A 17,586-nucleotide genomic window follows, 5' to 3' on the forward strand; every position below is an offset into this window, starting at 1 on the left:
TGTATCGTATTGTATGTGTGCGTATGTGTAAACCTGTAGGCGATTCCCCCAACACAAAAATATTTGGTGTTTTTCTAAATACATATACATATATATGGACACAAAAGAATGAGAGAGCAACTAATGAGCTATTATTAAGTGAAGAAAACTTGACTTTTTGACTATTAACAGCACTCCGTCGGAGGGGCGGCAGGGGTGGTTGCCATCAAAAACGCGACGTGCAAGAATAGAATTTATATATGTATATCCACCCAACCCGTGAGACCCTACAACTATAAGGTAAAGGTATGAAAAAACTACATAAGCTACGGCTTGCCACCATCGTTTGTTGTGGCCCCATCCTCGATCTGCGCAAAATTGGTGTCCATATACAGATTTCGATCCGCTTTGTTCGACTGCAACAAAAAAACACGCAAAAAAAACAATGAACCAGTGGGAAAAATATATAGAATGGAGTCACAGCTAACCTCGCGATATTTGTTCAAGTATATTTGCAGCGGTTCCACATAGTTGTCAAAGCCCAGGCTATCAAAAGCGGCTATCAAATCATCGCCATTGACCGTCTTGCGATTCTCGGCGACGCTCCGTTCGATGGCCTCGCTGCTGATGAAGGAAATAAATTCGGACACGCACTCCTGTATGCACTCACGGGCGTCTTTTGCAATTTTGCCGTTCTGCGGCACGGGAACCTTCATGATTTTGATGATATTGCAAATGGGAAGGAAGCGGTCCTGTTCCCGCAGCATAATTCCATTATCCTGTTTGTCCGATTCGTCTGCGGCAAGAAACACTTGAATTAAAAGACAAAAGCCTGGAAAAATATACTACCGCCTACCACCCGACGCCTCGTCCTCTTCCTTGACCATCATATCCGTTATATATTGCTGGGAGTCCTCGCTATTGCTCATTTTCTATTTTATTGTATACAAAATTCAATTTGTTTTCCTATTTACCTAAGCTAGCTAGCGATGTGCAAGAACTATCGATTGGTTCATCGCCTGTGTCATATATCTGTGTGAATGGCAATATTGCGATAGACGCTTTCTCGATAGAACGGAATGATCGCAGCGGTATATTTTTGTACCCGGTACTCGAAGGTAGGTAGGGTATATTGTGTTTGTGGTCGGAGCAATGTGCGTAAAACGGTATAAATGTTGTGACGCGTACGAAGGGTCTCACACGTCCCTTCTAGTTTTTGGGGTGTACCCTTAGAGAGAGATGGATATCCACGAATTAAAGGAATAAAAGCAGCTGGGGAAAACGGAATTTAATGATGAATTAAAGATTTAGGGTAGCCAATGCCCATACTATACCGTACTATAACCCATTACCCCCGTACCCATACTATAAACCCGGTAGTAAGGGTTGGTCATCAAGACCTTTGGTTGACCTTTTAGTTTTAGGCTTAATTTGGAAACATTCAAGTAAAAGAAAGTCGTGAAAACTAGCCACTAATGTTGAGTATTGATTTATACATCGGATAAAAATAGTGTGTTTTTGCTGAGAATCCTAAATAGCTAGTAATATGAAATGGAACATCAAAATCGAGGAAAATTATTTAAGATTACGGTATATTTTGAAAATGGAATGGTATTTTTCGACGGTTGTGTGGTATATTTTATCGATAACTCCGCGGTCACACTGATGATCGCAGCGGTATATTTTTTTGGCGTGTTGCTGCGATCCTGAACAAAAACGAAAAATGCACGTGGATCTAAGCTTAATTAAGGAGGAGATCGACATTGACGACACCACGATAAAGTTGGAGGTGGAAGAGAATGCACCGGACGAGCCAATGGATGTTTCCTGTGGTAAGCAGAAGGTTTGCATTTAATTGCTTTGTGAGGGCGCGTGCGCTGGTATTGGTGCCTGTTGATCTCGAATCTGCGGGTGTGTGTGCGCGCTTTGAGCAAGTGTGGGTCTGTTATTACGCATCGTACCGTTAACTTTTGGAGGAATATGTATACATGTTTAGTAATGGTGCCGTTTCAGCGAGTGAAGCCGTGAAAATACTTGAGGAGCATGCTGATATGATAACTGTACCACTCAGCGAGCAAAGATCGGAGGACGAGCGCCAGTTTATAGCCAGCCTTGGTACGATCGATGCGCAACAGGTAAGCAGCAGCAGCGGCAGGGCCTAACCATAAACATACACACCCACATACATACATATACACATGTACCTGCATTAACAAATACCGTGTCTCGAATTACAGTTATTCGAAGATTCGTTGGAGAACCAAAATGGCTGCGCATACGAGTGTCATATTTGCAATATGAAGCTACCCACTCAAATGGAGGTTAAGGCGCACCTGGTTAACCATCAGATGAACCGTCACTTCTGTCGCCATGGATGCGGTACCTGGAGCGGCACGCTGGAATTGGCGCTGGAACACGAATATCGAAAGCATTATGACGGCATACTCACTCTCTGTTGCAGAGTAAGCTTTAAATTCGTATTAAATATCGCAGTAACTAATGGCAATTCTTTCAGATCTGTGATTTAAGGGTTGATGGCGCAGACCACCTGGCCAGCCATATGAAAAGCCACTCCTATTTGACTCGCTACGTGTGCGCCATATGCCGTCGTAATTTCTACTCTCAGGTGGGCCTGCTACTCCACCGAAAGAACACGACCTATGTCTGCGGACAGTTGGAGTATATTCCGGGCATTTCTGCGACACCAGAGCAAGTGGCAGCCAATCCGCTGACCTTTGTGCAGAATCAGCATGAAGAATTTAATCCGCTGAGAATTGTGAAGATTAAGGATGAACCACTAAGCGTTGTAAAGGTCAAGGATGAGCCGCTGAGCAGTGTGAAGATCAAGGATGAACCGCTAGACGTAGATGGGATGGATCCTGCTGCACTGAAAGAGGCTGGGCTTGATGTTCACATCAAAGACGAGCCCTTAGACGTGGCCACGGAGACGGCCGACGCTACCGACTTTATTCCTACAGAGGAGATGCCGGACTCTTCGAAAGGATCGATCTGGGACAGCCTACCCGTTGAGCTGAGAGGCAAGCTGCGATTGCCTGCCTTGAAGCCCAAGCCAGCGATGACAAATACCCCTCGGCCACCCCTCAAATGTAAGAATTCCACAAGTTTTTATTCATCAAGGATGCATGTACAATACGAACATTGTTTTCTTGCAGTTGTCAAAATGAATGTCCCACCGCCAGCATCAAATGCCGCTCCTGTTGGTGTGCAGCGGTCTATTTTTAAAGTTTTGCCCAACGGCCAAAAGGTCAACATTACGGATTTGTTGAGCTTAAAGAAGTTGGCAAATTTCAAGACAAACGTGCATGAAAGTACCAAGCCCCCGATATCTTCGAATATACTGAAAGTATTGCCCAACAACTGCATGGTCATCAAGCTGCCGCCAAATACAAAAATTGTCAAGCTAACGAATCAGCCGAGTGCACTTGCCGCTGAAAAGGCAAGCGAAGTGCCCTCGTCCCCGTTTCCGCAGAACGGATCTCCACAATTGCCAAAGTCGCTTACAATTAGCAAGATTACGCGAGAAGAAACCATTTTTCCCGTTCCGACGGCAGGTGCAGTGGATTATAAACCCATTAATCCTCATCGGGATCGCGGCTACAGTCTGAAGAATCGCCCAGAGTGTCAGGAGTTGATTACGGAAATACAAAATCAAATACGCTCCATAGAGAAGACGCTGCCATTGCCGGGCACAGTCTTATTTTCAAGAGCTGATTTGTTGACGAATTCAGTCCCTGTGCCAGTTCCTCCACTCCCGCCGACAGTTACACTTCCGGGCGAGCCCGTGGAGATGGAAGTGTTTCTAAATCCCATGGCGCATACGGTGATGGGGGAGCTGCGCAAGAAACACCCGGACTATAATTTCTTTTGGACTTGTCCCATCTGTGGACGCACCTATGTGCAGGGCTACTCATTCCGCGCGCATCTGATACAGGAGCACAAGCAGACGAGCGCCAATCTGCTACAGCTAAAGGTGAAATTAAAGCCCCAAATAAGTGAGTAAACCTGCACCCTTCTACATACCCTGCCAAACCACATGTGAACCATTTATTTAATTTATTTACATAGAATCCTCGTGGACAGAAACGGTGGAGCCATCAAAAAATAAACCAGATTCGGACTCGAGCGTGTCCGAGCCTGCTCCACTGGATGATTTAGTCTTGGAGAAGCCATCAAAGCCTGCAACTCCAAAAAAGGAGATAACATCGGTTACAGCCTCGGATCCAGTCATCGAAATAGGCTCATCAGAATCCGAACCAAAGGAATCATATATATTCAAGCCTTCAGATAAATTGAAGAATGCGAAAATAGATGAAACAAATCTGTCGCAGTACCAGTGCCCCACGTGCCTCAAGATATTCACAACGCAGGGCGGCATGCGCATTCACATGTCCATCCACACGGGTGAAATGCCGTACCAGTGCCACTATTGCGACAAACGATTCCGGACTCCTGGCCAAGTGCGTGTACACGAGCGCCGTCACACTGGCGAGAAACCTTTTCAATGCAAGGTACGATTTTTGGACTTTTTATTTACTTGTCCCCTTGAAACGTATTTTGATTATGGCCACACAGATCTGCTGCCTGGAATTTACTCATCGAGAGACACTCATCTCTCACCTATCACGCCATATTGGAATGAAGCGCTACAAGTGCTACGGCTGTGACAAGTACTTTGTCGTGGTGAGCGGCCTGCGGGCCCATCGTCGTCTGCGTCCGGATACGTGTGGGAAGGTTAAGTTTACGGCCCGTGCCCATGGGCCGCGGGTGCGTGTCATAAAAGGGGAAGTCGTTTTCGAGCACCAGCCCAGCTACAATGGTTACTTGCGCAGTGAAGATCCGCTTGAGATATTGAAAGAGCGGGAAAAAATCGAGGGTAAAGCCAAGCCAGAAGGTGCGGCGGCGGCTCAGGCTTTTCCTTTGGCTGCTCCCTTGGCGGCGGCTGCACCCTCGGCTGCGGCTGCTCCCTTGGCGGCGGCTGTACCCTCGGCTGTGGCTGTATCCTTGGCTGCGGCCGTAGTCTAGAATTGTTGTTTTGTTAGTATTTTGCTTTTACACAGTTTGCTTTTGAACTAAAAACACATCGTTACCATAAATTGTACATACTCAAAGAACACCAATAAAAAATAAATTCATATTGAATTGTTTACGAATTGTTGATGGTACACAAATAGTTTGTATTTACGCTTAAGTGTCTTCCGACTTTCAACTTTCTGTACATTGTTACAGTTTGTTTGGTTTAATTTAGCATCATCTACTGTACCCCAAAAGCGCCTCTTATCTGAGGATTGACGAATTTACTCGTGTATGTATGTATGCACATATAAAGCAAAATAACTCAGCTTTTGAATATTTGTACCCATTTGAAAGTCTTGAGCTTGTTTACTGATAACACTAGAAGGTCATTTGAGTTTATATTTTTTTGTTTTTTCTTTATTGAATTATTATTAACATGTTTTTTATTTATTATTTAGGTTCCAAGCCGTCAAAGTCTAGTATCTATTCTTGAAGCTAAGGACACTTTGCAGCAAGGGCTCATGCTGCGTAAAGTCGGAGTCTGTGTACTCTGCGATGCTACTAAACAGATCTTGTTCGCGCTCCACAGTGGATGGGTTCAGCTTGGCCTTCATTAGGGTGGAACCTTCGACAAAGTTATTGTAGAACTTTCCATCCTCAATGGCAAAATCACTGGCAACGCCAAGCAGGCCCAAAAGGTTTATTGCAATTACTTGAGACTCGGGCGATTCTGAATCAAGTTGGCCCTTGAGTCCCTCGAACACAGCTTGTAGGCCATAGACGTGCTCGAACTTCTGCTCTAGAGAGCCCGTCTGACGGACGACCCTGCCACGCTCCAGATACGACTGAAGAGTGGCAGTTCCAGGTCCACGATTGTTGGGCGGAACGCTCAATACAACTTGATCCACAAATTCTAGCGTTATGTCCAGCATGTTGTCCAATTGAACCTCGCGAATCGCCTCGGCATACCTGAAGAATTGCGCGATGATCGCATTTTGTGATTGAGGAGCAGCTGCACTACCAATGGTCTGTGAATACAAATGTTTTAATGTTTCCTTTTATTTTTTCTCACAGAAAAATTCACCAGAACAGCCAGAGCCACAGCCACAGTGAGAGAGTAACGCATCTTCGTCAAAAGTTTCGATTCGACTGCAAATATGTTGGGCATGCTCAGCGATTTTTATGGGCTTCTCATTATCGCTAGCAAGGCTTGGCGGAATCGGTGGTTTGATCTCATTATTTCAATTCATTTATTCGTACACATCTATAACAAATGCCGGTATGGGAAAAATAATCGTATTAATCCCATACATCATATTTAAACAGGTCTTTATATTTGCAGCGTCCTCCGACGAGACAGCCCTAGCCGCATAGGTGCTATTGTTTTCTGGTTAGTGTCCGACGATAAGGAAAAACACACAACAGCACCACAACGTTCCTCATCGCAAAGGCAGCTAGATTAGCTCTAGGCAAATCGCCTTTGACTATCGCCAAAGGAGTCTTCCTTATAAGACATTTGTTAGGTCACTAGGAAGTGTCACAGAGCCCGAAATAATTAATTTCTCCACTTAACCACACTGAAAAGTGCCTAATAAAATGCTTTTTTAGCCTTCGTCTCGTATTTATCTACTATCTTTGATCCTTGTAAAATTAATAGCCTACCGAATTTTGTCCAATTAAAATTAACTATTAAAGAGCATTATTCGTATTGTCCTTGATGCAATCTGATTGCAAAAGATTGGGGGAATTGAATTATTAACTAACTGGCATTAAAAACATTTTAAAAAACCACAGCATACTTTTGGGGGGATGTTTATGAATGCGTGTGGCATAATTTCAGGCTGGTTTGTTCACACGCTTATATTATGCTTATATTATATTATCATGCGTCCTTGAAGTCCTTGATTGGCGCAAATGCTTCAGCAGACTGTTCCGCTCATTGGCAACGGGGGAGGTATTTGAAAGTTATGTATATCCTTAATACTTGATGTCCTTTACGCGAAACTAATTCACAACAATCGGGAAAACTATCATGATTAACACTAAACACTAAGCACACTAAACACGAGATCAAAAAAGCCTGATCGGCGCAGGACATGCGTTTCCAGGGCCGTTAGGATCCAGGTTGTCCATCGACTACAGTTTACTCCCGATCCCTTAAAAATAGCGAAGGAATTAGCGATTTCAAGGTATTATCTACCAAACCAAATTTCCCCGTTGAACCTGATTGAACAGCTTCATTTAACCCGATTAAAAGTGGTTGGATTGAACAGCTTGAACTGACAATTTTCAGACCGATTACCAGGCCAACAGAAACCAGCAGAAAGTAGCTGGTTTTTCTTTTTTTCATTCTGACAAAAGATGGCCGATAAGAAACTGATCTCGTACATTCTGGCGACCTTTTGCATGCAGCGGCACTAGGCGCGAAATTCAAATTATATTTAAATTTCTCTAACTTGGTCTTTTCTTGTCCGTTTAGGACGTTTGACATGTCCTTGTGATCGGAAGAAGCTGCTTATTAAGGATCAATAATATATCTCCCCTTTCCCAAAGAAAGAAAGTCAGAGTGGTGTTTTTTTTATTTTTTATTTCATCTTGTATTATTTCTTGCCACGAGGCTTAGCATTTTTTTCTTTTGAAAATTATATATCTTTTATATGGTAGTTTTAAACGTAATATGGTTTCCTTACTCTTTGCTCGATTAGTACAATATAGTCATTATGATGTATGCATGTTTATGTGTTATGTTATCTTTAAAATTGTTTATATCCGTCTATTTTGGTAAAACAAATCAAACAATTTATTTATATAGTGTGTGTATTAATACGATTGCAACTTGCTGCAGGGATAACCTTTCTCTAGACATCTATTGCTGCTGCTATCGCTATATTTCATTAATTTATCTCTCATTACATATCATATCATATCGTCGTCATATGCCAATGCCCCGACGAAATTTACTACGATCCTTCTGTTTTGTCCTCTTCTTCTGGCGTGTGGGGGGCAACGTGCCAACGTGTTTTTGTTTAAACATATATCTGTATCTCATATAAATATTTTAGTGTACATATATGACTATTGTTGTTTAACATGTGGGGTTTTCAGCTAATAATTTAGTGTTGCTTTTATGCATTTGCTTGCTAACGTCTTTTCATATAATGTTTGTATGTATGTATGTATTTACTATATGTATGTTTGTGTATAAATACGAGTCCGAATTCAAACGATCTTCAAAACAGCTTATCAGTTATATACATTATCATGTAGTACCTTCTTATGTGCTAGTGCCAATTAAATATCTTCATCTTCATCATAATCATCATCGTCGTCCTCCTTCTTCTACGTTATGTTTTCGTAAAAAGTATATATGCTACAATACATATCTACATTTATGTTCCATTTGCCTGGGCTGTGGTATTATATTAGTCGTATTATAATTATTATCTTCTATGCCGTTTCATCATACACTTTAGGTACCATAATTGTTTAGCTTTAGGATCTAGATTACACATAGATGGCTAGCTTGGGGGCGTATCGACTGTGTGGTATATACAGGAATGTATTTGGGGTGGGGGGAACTAAGTATAAGTAGAAGTTTGTGGGAATGAGGTTGAAGTTCCGTTTAGCTGCTCAGCTGGAAGTTATAATATTTCTGTTCTAGCGTCCGTTTATAAAACTATAAAATAGCGATCCTTCATCGATCTTCTGCCTGCGGGGGAGATCTCAAACTTAAGTTTAACAAAACACTAGCTGCCTTATAAAATATGCACTATGCAAGACTTTGACTAATTGCACGGGTTTGTATTGGTTTAGAGTCTCATCTGCAACACGCATACGGAATCTACAGAACCTAGGTATAAAAACAGATTAACATATACATACATACATATAAGTAGGAAGTACTCGTCTCCTACTCGCATTTGATTGATTGTTGTACAGTACACACACAAAATACACGTCTATTCGGGTTTGGTGTTCCACTTGGAGTACGCGCGTCTACGTTCAAAATGACTTTGACTACTTTTTCGACTCTTATTTTCGCTTTCGAGATTCAATTCGATTCGTTTTAGGCGGTAAGATTAATAGCTACCAAGTCCTTTGTTCAAATATGTATCGATTTCCATGTGGCCCGTCCGCTTCAATCAACTAACTCCACTCCACACTCTACAAACGACGGAGCCACACACAACAAGTTGATTGACTACTTTGATTAGTTCGAGCAAAAACTTGATGCACAATATGTGTGTGTTTGTTGTGGGGTGTATAGATACGTGTTGATATATAAATTACTGATAATTAAACGTGTAACAGTCTTTTTTAGTTCACATTTTCCATTGAAATCAAACTCATCTAAAGACCGACACGGATACCGAGGATATCACGATATAAACGAATCGTAATTGCAAACATATCCTGGCATGGATGGCATGGATTTGGGGGGCGTGCTGGGATTGGAAGGTGCTCTTAACATATCCACGTACTGATATTAGAGAATGCAAGTTTAAGCATAGAAGTGTAAGTATGTGTGTGGGGGCAGTAGCTGGCTATAATACTTTAGAGTTATGTCGTAAATGCGTATTATGCGTAGAGTTCGAAATAAATATGCAACGAACGACGAACATAAAGTTGACAAGGTTTTTGCTCCTCCACCTCATCCTGCTCCTATACCACCTATCCCAACTCGATCTGCCCCCGCCAATCTTATCCATTTGCATAGTTGTCGAATGAGCCCAAATATTCCAAAGCAGCGCGATAGCAGAAATGATATTGATCCTAGAAAAACATCAGATATTAGCATGAGGTCTAAGGTTTTCCCTAATTCTTTTGGCTTACCTCTGTTTGCACCATGGCCGGTCGCTGAGAGCGTAGAATGCGCACTGTCTGGAAGACATCGAGCACTCCCTCGTACTGCATACGCTCCAGCACAATGCTGAGCGTTATGAAGACGCCCGTGCGACCCACACCCGCCGAACAGTGCACGGTTATGGGTCCATCCTGGCCAAACTGCTCCTTGGTCTTGTGCACCTGGCCAATGAAATCGATGAAGCCATCCCCGGACTTGGGCACACCCTGCTCTGGCCAATCGATGAACTGGAACTGTCGCACAGTGCGCGAGGAACCATCCCGAGCATCCGTAACCTGAAAAGGATATACGTTTAGGCATGATCTCGGATGTCTCTTGGTGCTTTTACTCACTTTGAATTCACGCAGCTTGTACTGCGGCATATTGTACTCGGCAATGGGATCAACAACATAATACTGATATCTCACTGAACGCTCGTGTGGCCAATATTGGAAGCATTTCTCCTGCAGAAAAGTAGAGCATTAGAAGAAGGTAAGACAGGGAATGTCTTACGCTTACCCTTCCCATTTCCTTGAGCTTCGTCAGCATAACAACAATCGTCGAGTTGTGCTCCCAGAGCATGCGCCAGAAGTCTTCGGCCGTGTCCTGGACTGGTCCCTGGGCCGCAATATACGCGGAACGATAGCGATAGCCATCGATGAAGCTGGCATTCACATAGTCACTGCCCTCGATGCCATGGATGGGAGTCAAGTACACGCGACTCGATTCGTACGGCAGGATGTGGACCAAACGATTCTTGTGCTTGTTGCTGGGCAAGTTGGCGGTAACGAATTTGGATGAATCCATCTTGACATTGGACAGCTTCTTGAATTCCACCTCCATACCAGAGATGCTCTCGCCCGGCTCCGTGATCAGCAGCTTCTGCAGATGGGTGTGCAGATTGCGGGCTGGCACCTCCGTCAGGCCACAGATGATGGCCTCAATAATGGCATCGTGAATGAAGATGTACTGGTCCTCCGTCTGTACCATGTAGTTCCGTTGGGCCCGCAGACATGTCACATGGCCATAGATATCGATGATCTTCTCGTGCTTCATTCGCTCCAGCATCGAGTCGATTACAATGTAGCAGCCAGTGCGTCCCACTCCAGCCGAACAGTGGACGATTACGGGCCCGGATTCCGGTGGCGTCAGGGCGCGACAGCGTCGCAGGAACTGCAGGAAGGGAGCCGGATGATCGGGTACCCCGTGATCGGGCCAGGCCGTGAACTGTAGCTGCTTGATCTCCCGTCGATCATTGAATCCCTGGCGGCACAGCTGGAACGTTCGGATGCTGTAGGTGGCCAGCTCCTGCGTCTCCGTGATGGTCACAAAGATTTGTCCGTAGGTCTCAGTGCCGCGCGTCGGCCAGTACTGGTCGCACTTGATGCGAGTGCGCTCCTCCAGCCGGGTCATCATCACAATGGTCGCCGTCTTCAGCTCCCAGCACATGCGCCAAAAGTCAATGAACGTCTCCTGCAGCGGTCCCTGGGTGGCCACGTACGCGTTGTGCTTCCGATAGCCGTCGCAGTAGTTGGCATTGATGTAGTCCGAGCCGGGTGTGCCCTCCGTGGGCGGCAGTTGCACGCGGGAGTGGTCGTAGGCGGTGACATTGGCATACCGATTCTTCGACTTGTTGTGCTCCAGATTCGAGTTGTCCCACGTGAACTGCTGGCCGGGCTCGATGCTCTCGTACTCCTGCGAAAACTTCTGATTGTCGTTGGACTTGAGGCGCTCAATATGGTTGGCAAACTCCGAGATCGGAATGGGCGGATGCGAGATCATGCCGGGCGTCTGGAAGTTCAATCGGCGCATGTCCACGGGATCGCTGGGTGTGGGTCCGGCGCCCAGGTCGGCGGCCATCAGAGGACGCGTCACGGCCGCCTGATCGGGTGTCTTGCACGGCTGGCGGCGACGCTTCACCACGCAGAGGACAATCAGGGCAGTGGAAACCAGGAAGGTGGAGACCATCAGTGGGAGCACCACCCACAGGATTTCGGGCTCATCCTTGTTTCGATTCACCGACACCTCCGGCTCCGAGGGCCAATTGGGATCGGGACGATGGGGTCGCTCGCCGGGCGGCGCCTCACGCATGTCCAGCGATAGGAACTCGGAGAAGGGACTGGACGTGTACAGATGCTTCTGCGGCGTGTCCACCACGGCCCGCACAAAGATCCGATAGCGCTTCTCCCGCTCCAGCTTGCGATTCGTAAAGTTGTGGTAGTCATCCCCCGATCCCAGATGGAACGTGAAGGGTATCGATCGCTGCGGGAACTTCGCCGCAATGTACGGGGCATTGGGACGCTCCGGCTTGTTGCGACCCGGCAGCAGGTCGTCGGTGAGGAACTGATCGGGTATCTTGTGCAGATTGGACTTGTCCTCCGGCACCACCACAAGATAGTAGTGCGAGATGGGGCCGTACTCTTCCGAGGCTTGCGGGAGTATCACGAGTATCTCCTCGCCATTGACCACGCCGTAAAAGTCCGGCTTGACCATGGGTTGGGGAGCGGCCATCTGTGTGGTGACGGTGATCTTGGTGGGCGGCCGATAAGAGTAGTCCGACGGAATGGCGCTCACGTTCACGTTGTAGGTGGTAAACGGACTCAGCTCGTTGATGGTGTGCGTCTTCACGTAGTGCTTAAGGATGATCTCACGCTTCTGGACGATTTGCGTCTGGGAGAAACCCTGCGAGTCCACAAACACCTTCATGGCATCGAAGCTGATCTTGTAGTTGACGGGCGTGAGGCGTATGGGCGGCGACCAGCTGAGCGTCATCGAGTGGGTGCTGACATCGTGGGCGCGCAGATTCAGTGGCACATCCTCGGGCTTGATGCGCACCGTCACCTTCTCGCTGAGGCGTCCCAGGCCGTTCTTGAATCTCGCCGCAATGGCCACCGCATACTGGGCGAACTTTTCGAGATTCACCAGATCCGCGGACTCTGTCAGGCCCACCGTTTTCGTTTGCCAATCATCCAGATCCTCAACAGCGGTCATCGTGTAGAATATCTTGTAGCCCAAAAGCTTGCCGCGACTCGGCACCGGCTCCCACCAGATCTCCGCGGTTTGTTCCGACGTAGCCTCCGCCTGCACGGACATGGGCGCTCTGCCCATGTCTCGTTCCGTCTCCACAATCAGTTTGTCGCTGAAGGGACCCGCTCCCTGCTTGGTGTACGCCCGCACACGGAAGATGTACTCCGTGTTCTCTTCCAGGTTGGTGTAGACGGCCTTGCGTAGCGTCATGTTCCGCTCGGAGCCCAGGCCATGGTCGATCTTCTTGTGGAACTGCACGTCGTAGCGGGTGATCAGGCCATTGCGATGCTCACGCGTGGGCGGATCCCACGTTACGCACACCACATCGGGCGTCTGGAAGCGTATCGTGATGTTCGAGGGCGGTCCGCCTGGTGTGCCTTCGGGCGTCTGGAATATCTTCACCGTCTCCTGGCCAATGCCAATGTGATTGCTGCCCGCCACACGGAACTCGTACTCCACACCACGCTCCAGATCGTTGAAGCGCTTCTTTGTCATCTGCGGCCCCGAAAGCATCTCCTCCTTCAGCGCCTGATCCTTGACGCCCCAGCGCAGTCGATAGCCACGCAGCTCTCCGTACGTCTGCGCCGGTCGCTCCCACTCCAGCTCAATGGACACAATGGGATCCCGTTCCATGATCTTCAGACTCACTGTCGGACGCACGGGCACGCCGCCTGGTGTCTTAACCACAATTGCCGCACTGCGATCGCCATCGCCTTTGCGCGTGAGGGCGGCCACTTGGATGGAGTACTTGGTGTCCGGCTGGAGGCCAGTGACATTGAACTCCAGTGTATCAACGACATCAAACTTGAAGGGTTCATTGAGGAAGCCTTTGCCCTACAGAGAAAAAGTGTTAATTTCTGCTCAGGGGATTGATGCCTGCTCCTTCTTACCTCATCTCTTAGTTCCTGTGCATGTATATGATAGCCACGGATGATGCCATTGCGATCCTTTTCGAGTGGCGGCTTCCAGCTCACATGCACCGATGTGGAGTTCAAGGGTGTGGCCTTCACATCTTGAGGATCTCCAGGCACTAGATACGACGGCGAAGAAACAAAAGATTAGCTCCAGGAAACACAAGTTCGTGGTCAAGGATGTGTATTCAAGGCAATCAAGTAAAGGTAGCTTAACTTATGGCCAAGATAATGGCAAAATGTCTTACAATTATCTTACTTAGATCTATCGTATATGTATAGTATGTAGGTGGTATAATGATTTATAAAGAGATAGAACTATGCAGAGCTAACACTAAGTATTTAGATCCTAGGAGCAATACAAATATAGTAATTAGTATCTGCCAGAACGAACTTGGCTCGAACATCAACTTGTCTCATCACCACATCACAGACAGAGAGAGAGTGAGAGAGAGTAAATCATAATGGAGGAGAACTGGGAAACAAACAAAAGTGCTGCTTAAGTGCTATAGATTTGGGTGGGTACGGGTACGGATGGTGCTCAAAAAATGTGAATAAAAAGTGCAGTTTATACCTCTTGCTATAGCATATTTCATAGTTCATAGATATAGACCATTACTTATCGGTATTTGCAAAAAATGTACACAAAAATGATTGGGTGGAAATCGGTTTGTAGATTTCCCCCCGCTCGAAATATTCACTGGGCAAAAACAAACATGTAAGCATTCAAAAAGGTTTCTTTATACGTCGTATTGTGTGTGCAAAAAACAAACATATATTAGGAAAATCAAACGGAAAAACACTCGATATATATCAGAATATATATGTGGTATGTTCGCTATATGTATTATATCCATTGCCGGGTATCTTTTTTCGGCTTCGATTTTCATGTCTTTTTCAAAAATTGGTTTGGAAATAGAGAAACACATCAAAAAACAAAAGAGATTCGTGGGATTCCTTTAGTTTTCAGGTCAACATTTCTGGACCAATTTCAAAAATATATGAATGTATGTTGATATATGAGTTAGATAGAGATAGTATATAGATATAGATATGGTATATCAGTTGCTATGGGTTTTGGGCATTCTTAAACATTATACATAGTCAACCATTAAAAATACTCACTCTTTTTCTCTAAATAGTTTTTAAAAATTGTTTTGTATTTATTTAATTATTATAAACCACCATCCATTTAAAGGTTGCGTTCAAAAATCAAATTATCGCAATAATTTCGTATTCACATCAAAAAAGTTTCAAAAAGATTTATAGATGTGTTTTTTGTTTTTGTTTTTCCATTTTGATTTGCATTCAAAAAAAGGTGCACGAAACAGAGGCAAGTGGAGTGCAAGGTGCGAGTGGCCAAGCAAAGTTATTGTTATTTTTTGTGGTAATTTTTTTTGTATATGAAAAAAGATATAAAATATTTGCTTTTTAGTTTACAGTATACAGTTTCAAAAAGGTTTTTACTGGTGCAAAAATTACAGAAGAATCCACAAATACGGAAACGGAAAGTTGAACAACTGAAGACGGGGATGGAGGACAAAACACATAGGGAAAAACATGATACAAAATCTCTACATATTTGTTGGCACACCCGTTGGCTTTGATACTGTACAAAATTTTGAATATTGTTCTTTTGAGGAAAATTGTGTGGTACTTCCAAATGTTATAAAACTGAAATGATTAAAGGGCATTGCTTAATGGGTAACTTGGAGCTTATGTTATAAGAGATAGCTTACCATGGTTCATTAACGATTCTATATTTTAATTATGCACTTAAATATAACTTGAAAAATACCTGTTTTGTATGCTAATTTAGTGACACAAGATAAAAACATTGTTAAATATAAAATAGTGGTGTTTTAAAGGAGTTTTTTCTCATTAAAACATGTTTCGAAAATCTCTTATGGCCTTGTATTGTTCTCAAATTCTTCTAAAAATATTTGTATTTATTTTTTAAATTTAGTTGTCAACTTTAAATTCAATTAAACTTTATACATCTGAAACGAAATCTCGTGTCAGTCGTCAGTTCCTTGCCCTGAATCGTGGCTTTTTGGTTTGGGTTCATTAAAAATGTTAAATAAATGCATAATACAAATTATTCAAACTGCAACTGACGGCCACGCGAATGTTAAATTATGCTTCATTAGTGTTCTGGCTGCTCATCTGCTACGAGACAGTTGGGCTTTGGGACGAGGAGGACAGAGCACAGAGGACAGATGACGTTTCACACTGCACAGAGTGCTTCACTGTACTTTTGTCTCCATTCACACCTAGGCAGCCTCCACCCATACAGATGCAGATAGGAATACAGATGCAGACACATGGAGCGCATTCCCGCATACACACACAAACACACAACAAAAATGTAAAATAATTAAAATGTTACCGTTAGAAGTGTTCTCTCTCTATTTTGTATATCTCTTATTTTTTGTTTGTATGTTTTTTATATTTTATTTTAGTGCTGAATGGAACAAACGAAGCAAGGAGAGCGCGTGCTAAGCTTCCAATGCTCGAGGTGGTGCTGTGCTCATTTGTATACACTCTCCAAGCGGGAGTGCACTGATATGATGTTTTTGGACGTATAGGTACAAGATAAAACGATATCGAACTCCGGAGATCGGATCCCTTTACCCTGAGGCTGCCACAAGAAAGCTCTTTAGCAAAACTTCAGAAATTTCAGTTCCATACTACGAGAATTGTCTTTACACGAACTATCGTTGGGCTTCCGGGAGTGTATACAAATCTTCGGTTACCCCCAAAAAGCTTTTGCTTCTTATCTTGTTTTGTATTTTTCTTTTTCAACTTTTTTGGTGTACGTTACATGAGCAGGACATGTGTGTGTGTGTGTGTGTGTCTATGAGGGACTGTGTCTGGGAGCACAAAGGAGAATCTGCTTGCTATACGAATTTCGCATAGAGTCAGATTCAGTGCCAGAGCCAGAGACAGAACCAGAGTGAGAGATATACTAGAGGAAGTAAAAAGGGGGTTAAAAGACCTGGAGATGGGCGTATGAAAAGCAAGTGCCCAGCTTTAGACAGGTGGAATGCATTTGCATTTGCATTTGTGCTGTGGCAGCTAACAAGCGCATCACATCATAACTATATGCACGCTCCAAACATACGGAACATACACGCCAAAAAAATTAGTAGAGAAAAGGACAAGCAGTAAAGGAGGGATTTTCTCTACAGACTGAAAGGATACCAAGTAACACTTCTTTTAAAATGTGGAAAAACCTACTCATAATTGATGGAATTAAATTTATAGATCCTGAGTCTGGAAAAGTCAAACGGAATCCTAGGAAATAACCTTTCTCTTGATCCTAATGAAACTTTCTTCACCCTGTAACTTACATCAACGCAAACAGAGCATACCTTTGTACCCTCCAGCAGTACTGGTCATAAAAAAGAAAATACGAGCATAAAATACTTTTTCATACTTATGAATGGTACTGACCCTCTCTAATGCTATGCCAAGCTGCTGCTGCTTGTGAGCCGCTGGCTATTCGTATGATGGAGGAAGCTCCTGCATGGGAAATTGGTTGCTTTTGCTTTTGGATTTAGTTGGGGTGTTTGGGGTTGGGGTTGGGGTTGGGGCACACGGGCTTTTCGGGGGCGAGTGAGTTATGTGGCATCTAGCCTTTGGTTGTGCTAAATTGAGTACAATTAAAATAAAAATGCAGTCAGTCGCAGATACGAGAAGCTGAGGTGCGTAGGTGTTTTTCTTTAGAATTTCTTACTTCTAGTGCTTTGGTGCTTTAGTTTCTTGTTAGTGATTTTTGTTGCTTATTAG

The 17,586-nt window shown here is 44.5% G+C and overlaps 4 protein-coding genes across 11 annotated transcripts in view; 1 reads left to right on the forward strand and 3 right to left on the reverse strand.

Annotated features, from left to right (window-relative positions):
* Window positions 1-99: 99 nt before the first annotated feature.
* LOC117902158 (nuclear transcription factor Y subunit B-1) lies at window positions 100-993 on the reverse strand. Its single transcript, XM_034813297.1, has 3 exons — window positions 836-993; window positions 468-775; window positions 100-395 (listed from the first exon to the last, which is right to left on the reverse strand). The coding sequence occupies exons 1-3, from the start codon at window positions 906-908 to the stop codon at window positions 306-308; spliced, it is 471 nt and encodes a 156-aa protein (XP_034669188.1). The 5' UTR covers window positions 909-993; the 3' UTR covers window positions 100-305.
* Window positions 994-1,645: 652 nt separating this feature from the next.
* Window positions 1,646-5,136, forward strand: LOC117900260. Its single transcript, XM_034810565.1, has 7 exons — window positions 1,646-1,811; window positions 1,993-2,114; window positions 2,217-2,441; window positions 2,495-3,086; window positions 3,153-3,992; window positions 4,066-4,508; window positions 4,573-5,136. The coding sequence occupies exons 1-7, from the start codon at window positions 1,703-1,705 to the stop codon at window positions 5,020-5,022; spliced, it is 2,781 nt and encodes a 926-aa protein (XP_034666456.1). The 5' UTR covers window positions 1,646-1,702; the 3' UTR covers window positions 5,023-5,136.
* A 302-nt stretch (window positions 5,137-5,438) lies between these two features.
* LOC117900269 lies at window positions 5,439-6,177 on the reverse strand. Its single transcript, XM_034810580.1, has 2 exons — window positions 6,098-6,177; window positions 5,439-6,041 (listed from the first exon to the last, which is right to left on the reverse strand). Exons 1-2 carry the CDS (start codon window positions 6,137-6,139, stop codon window positions 5,490-5,492), a joined length of 594 nt encoding a protein of 197 aa, XP_034666471.1. The 5' UTR covers window positions 6,140-6,177; the 3' UTR covers window positions 5,439-5,489.
* Window positions 6,178-7,810: 1,633 nt separating this feature from the next.
* Window positions 7,811-17,586, reverse strand: part of LOC117900258 (tyrosine-protein phosphatase Lar) — a 143,450-nt gene continuing 133,674 nt past the window's right edge. For all 8 annotated transcript variants that reach the window (XM_034810558.1, XM_034810564.1, XM_034810560.1 and 5 more), the window contains 5 exons: window positions 13,774-13,913; window positions 10,376-13,717; window positions 10,210-10,320; window positions 9,847-10,152; window positions 7,811-9,786 (listed from right to left, as the gene is read on the reverse strand). In XM_034810558.1, the coding sequence (XP_034666449.1) occupies window positions 9,715-9,786; window positions 9,847-10,152; window positions 10,210-10,320; window positions 10,376-13,717; window positions 13,774-13,913 (3,971 nt within the window). In that variant the 3' untranslated portion in view covers window positions 7,811-9,714. The remainder of the gene's footprint in view (window positions 9,787-9,846; window positions 10,153-10,209; window positions 10,321-10,375; window positions 13,718-13,773; window positions 13,914-17,586) is intronic.

Source organism: Drosophila subobscura, chromosome U, assembly GCF_008121235.1.
Source record: "Drosophila subobscura isolate 14011-0131.10 chromosome U, UCBerk_Dsub_1.0, whole genome shotgun sequence".
NCBI classification, from domain to species: Eukaryota; Metazoa; Arthropoda; class Insecta; order Diptera; family Drosophilidae; genus Drosophila; species Drosophila subobscura.

Bases quoted from the DNA above. Each gene is read 5' to 3' on its own strand.
- LOC117902158 (XM_034813297.1), bottom strand. From the start codon at position 908: ATGAGCAATAGCGAGGACTCCCAGCAATATATAACGGATATGATGGTC. The intron at 776-835 runs GTAGGCGGTAGT...TTCTTGCCGCAG, and splicing joins AGAGGACGAGGCGTCGGGTG to ACGAATCGGACAAACAGGAT. The intron at 396-467 runs GTTAGCTGTGAC...TTTTTGTTGCAG, and splicing joins ACTTGAACAAATATCGCGAG to TCGAACAAAGCGGATCGAAA.
- LOC117900260 (XM_034810565.1), top strand. From the start codon at position 1,703: ATGCACGTGGATCTAAGCTTAATTAAGGAGGAGATCGACATTGACGAC. The intron at 1,812-1,992 runs GTAAGCAGAAGG...GTGCCGTTTCAG, and splicing joins GCCAATGGATGTTTCCTGTG to CGAGTGAAGCCGTGAAAATA. The intron at 4,509-4,572 runs GTACGATTTTTG...ATGGCCACACAG, and splicing joins AGAAACCTTTTCAATGCAAG to ATCTGCTGCCTGGAATTTAC.
- LOC117900269 (XM_034810580.1), bottom strand. From the start codon at position 6,139: ATGCGTTACTCTCTCACTGTGGCTGTGGCTCTGGCTGTTCTG. The intron at 6,042-6,097 runs GTGAATTTTTCT...TTGTATTCACAG, and splicing joins CTGTGGCTCTGGCTGTTCTG to ACCATTGGTAGTGCAGCTGC.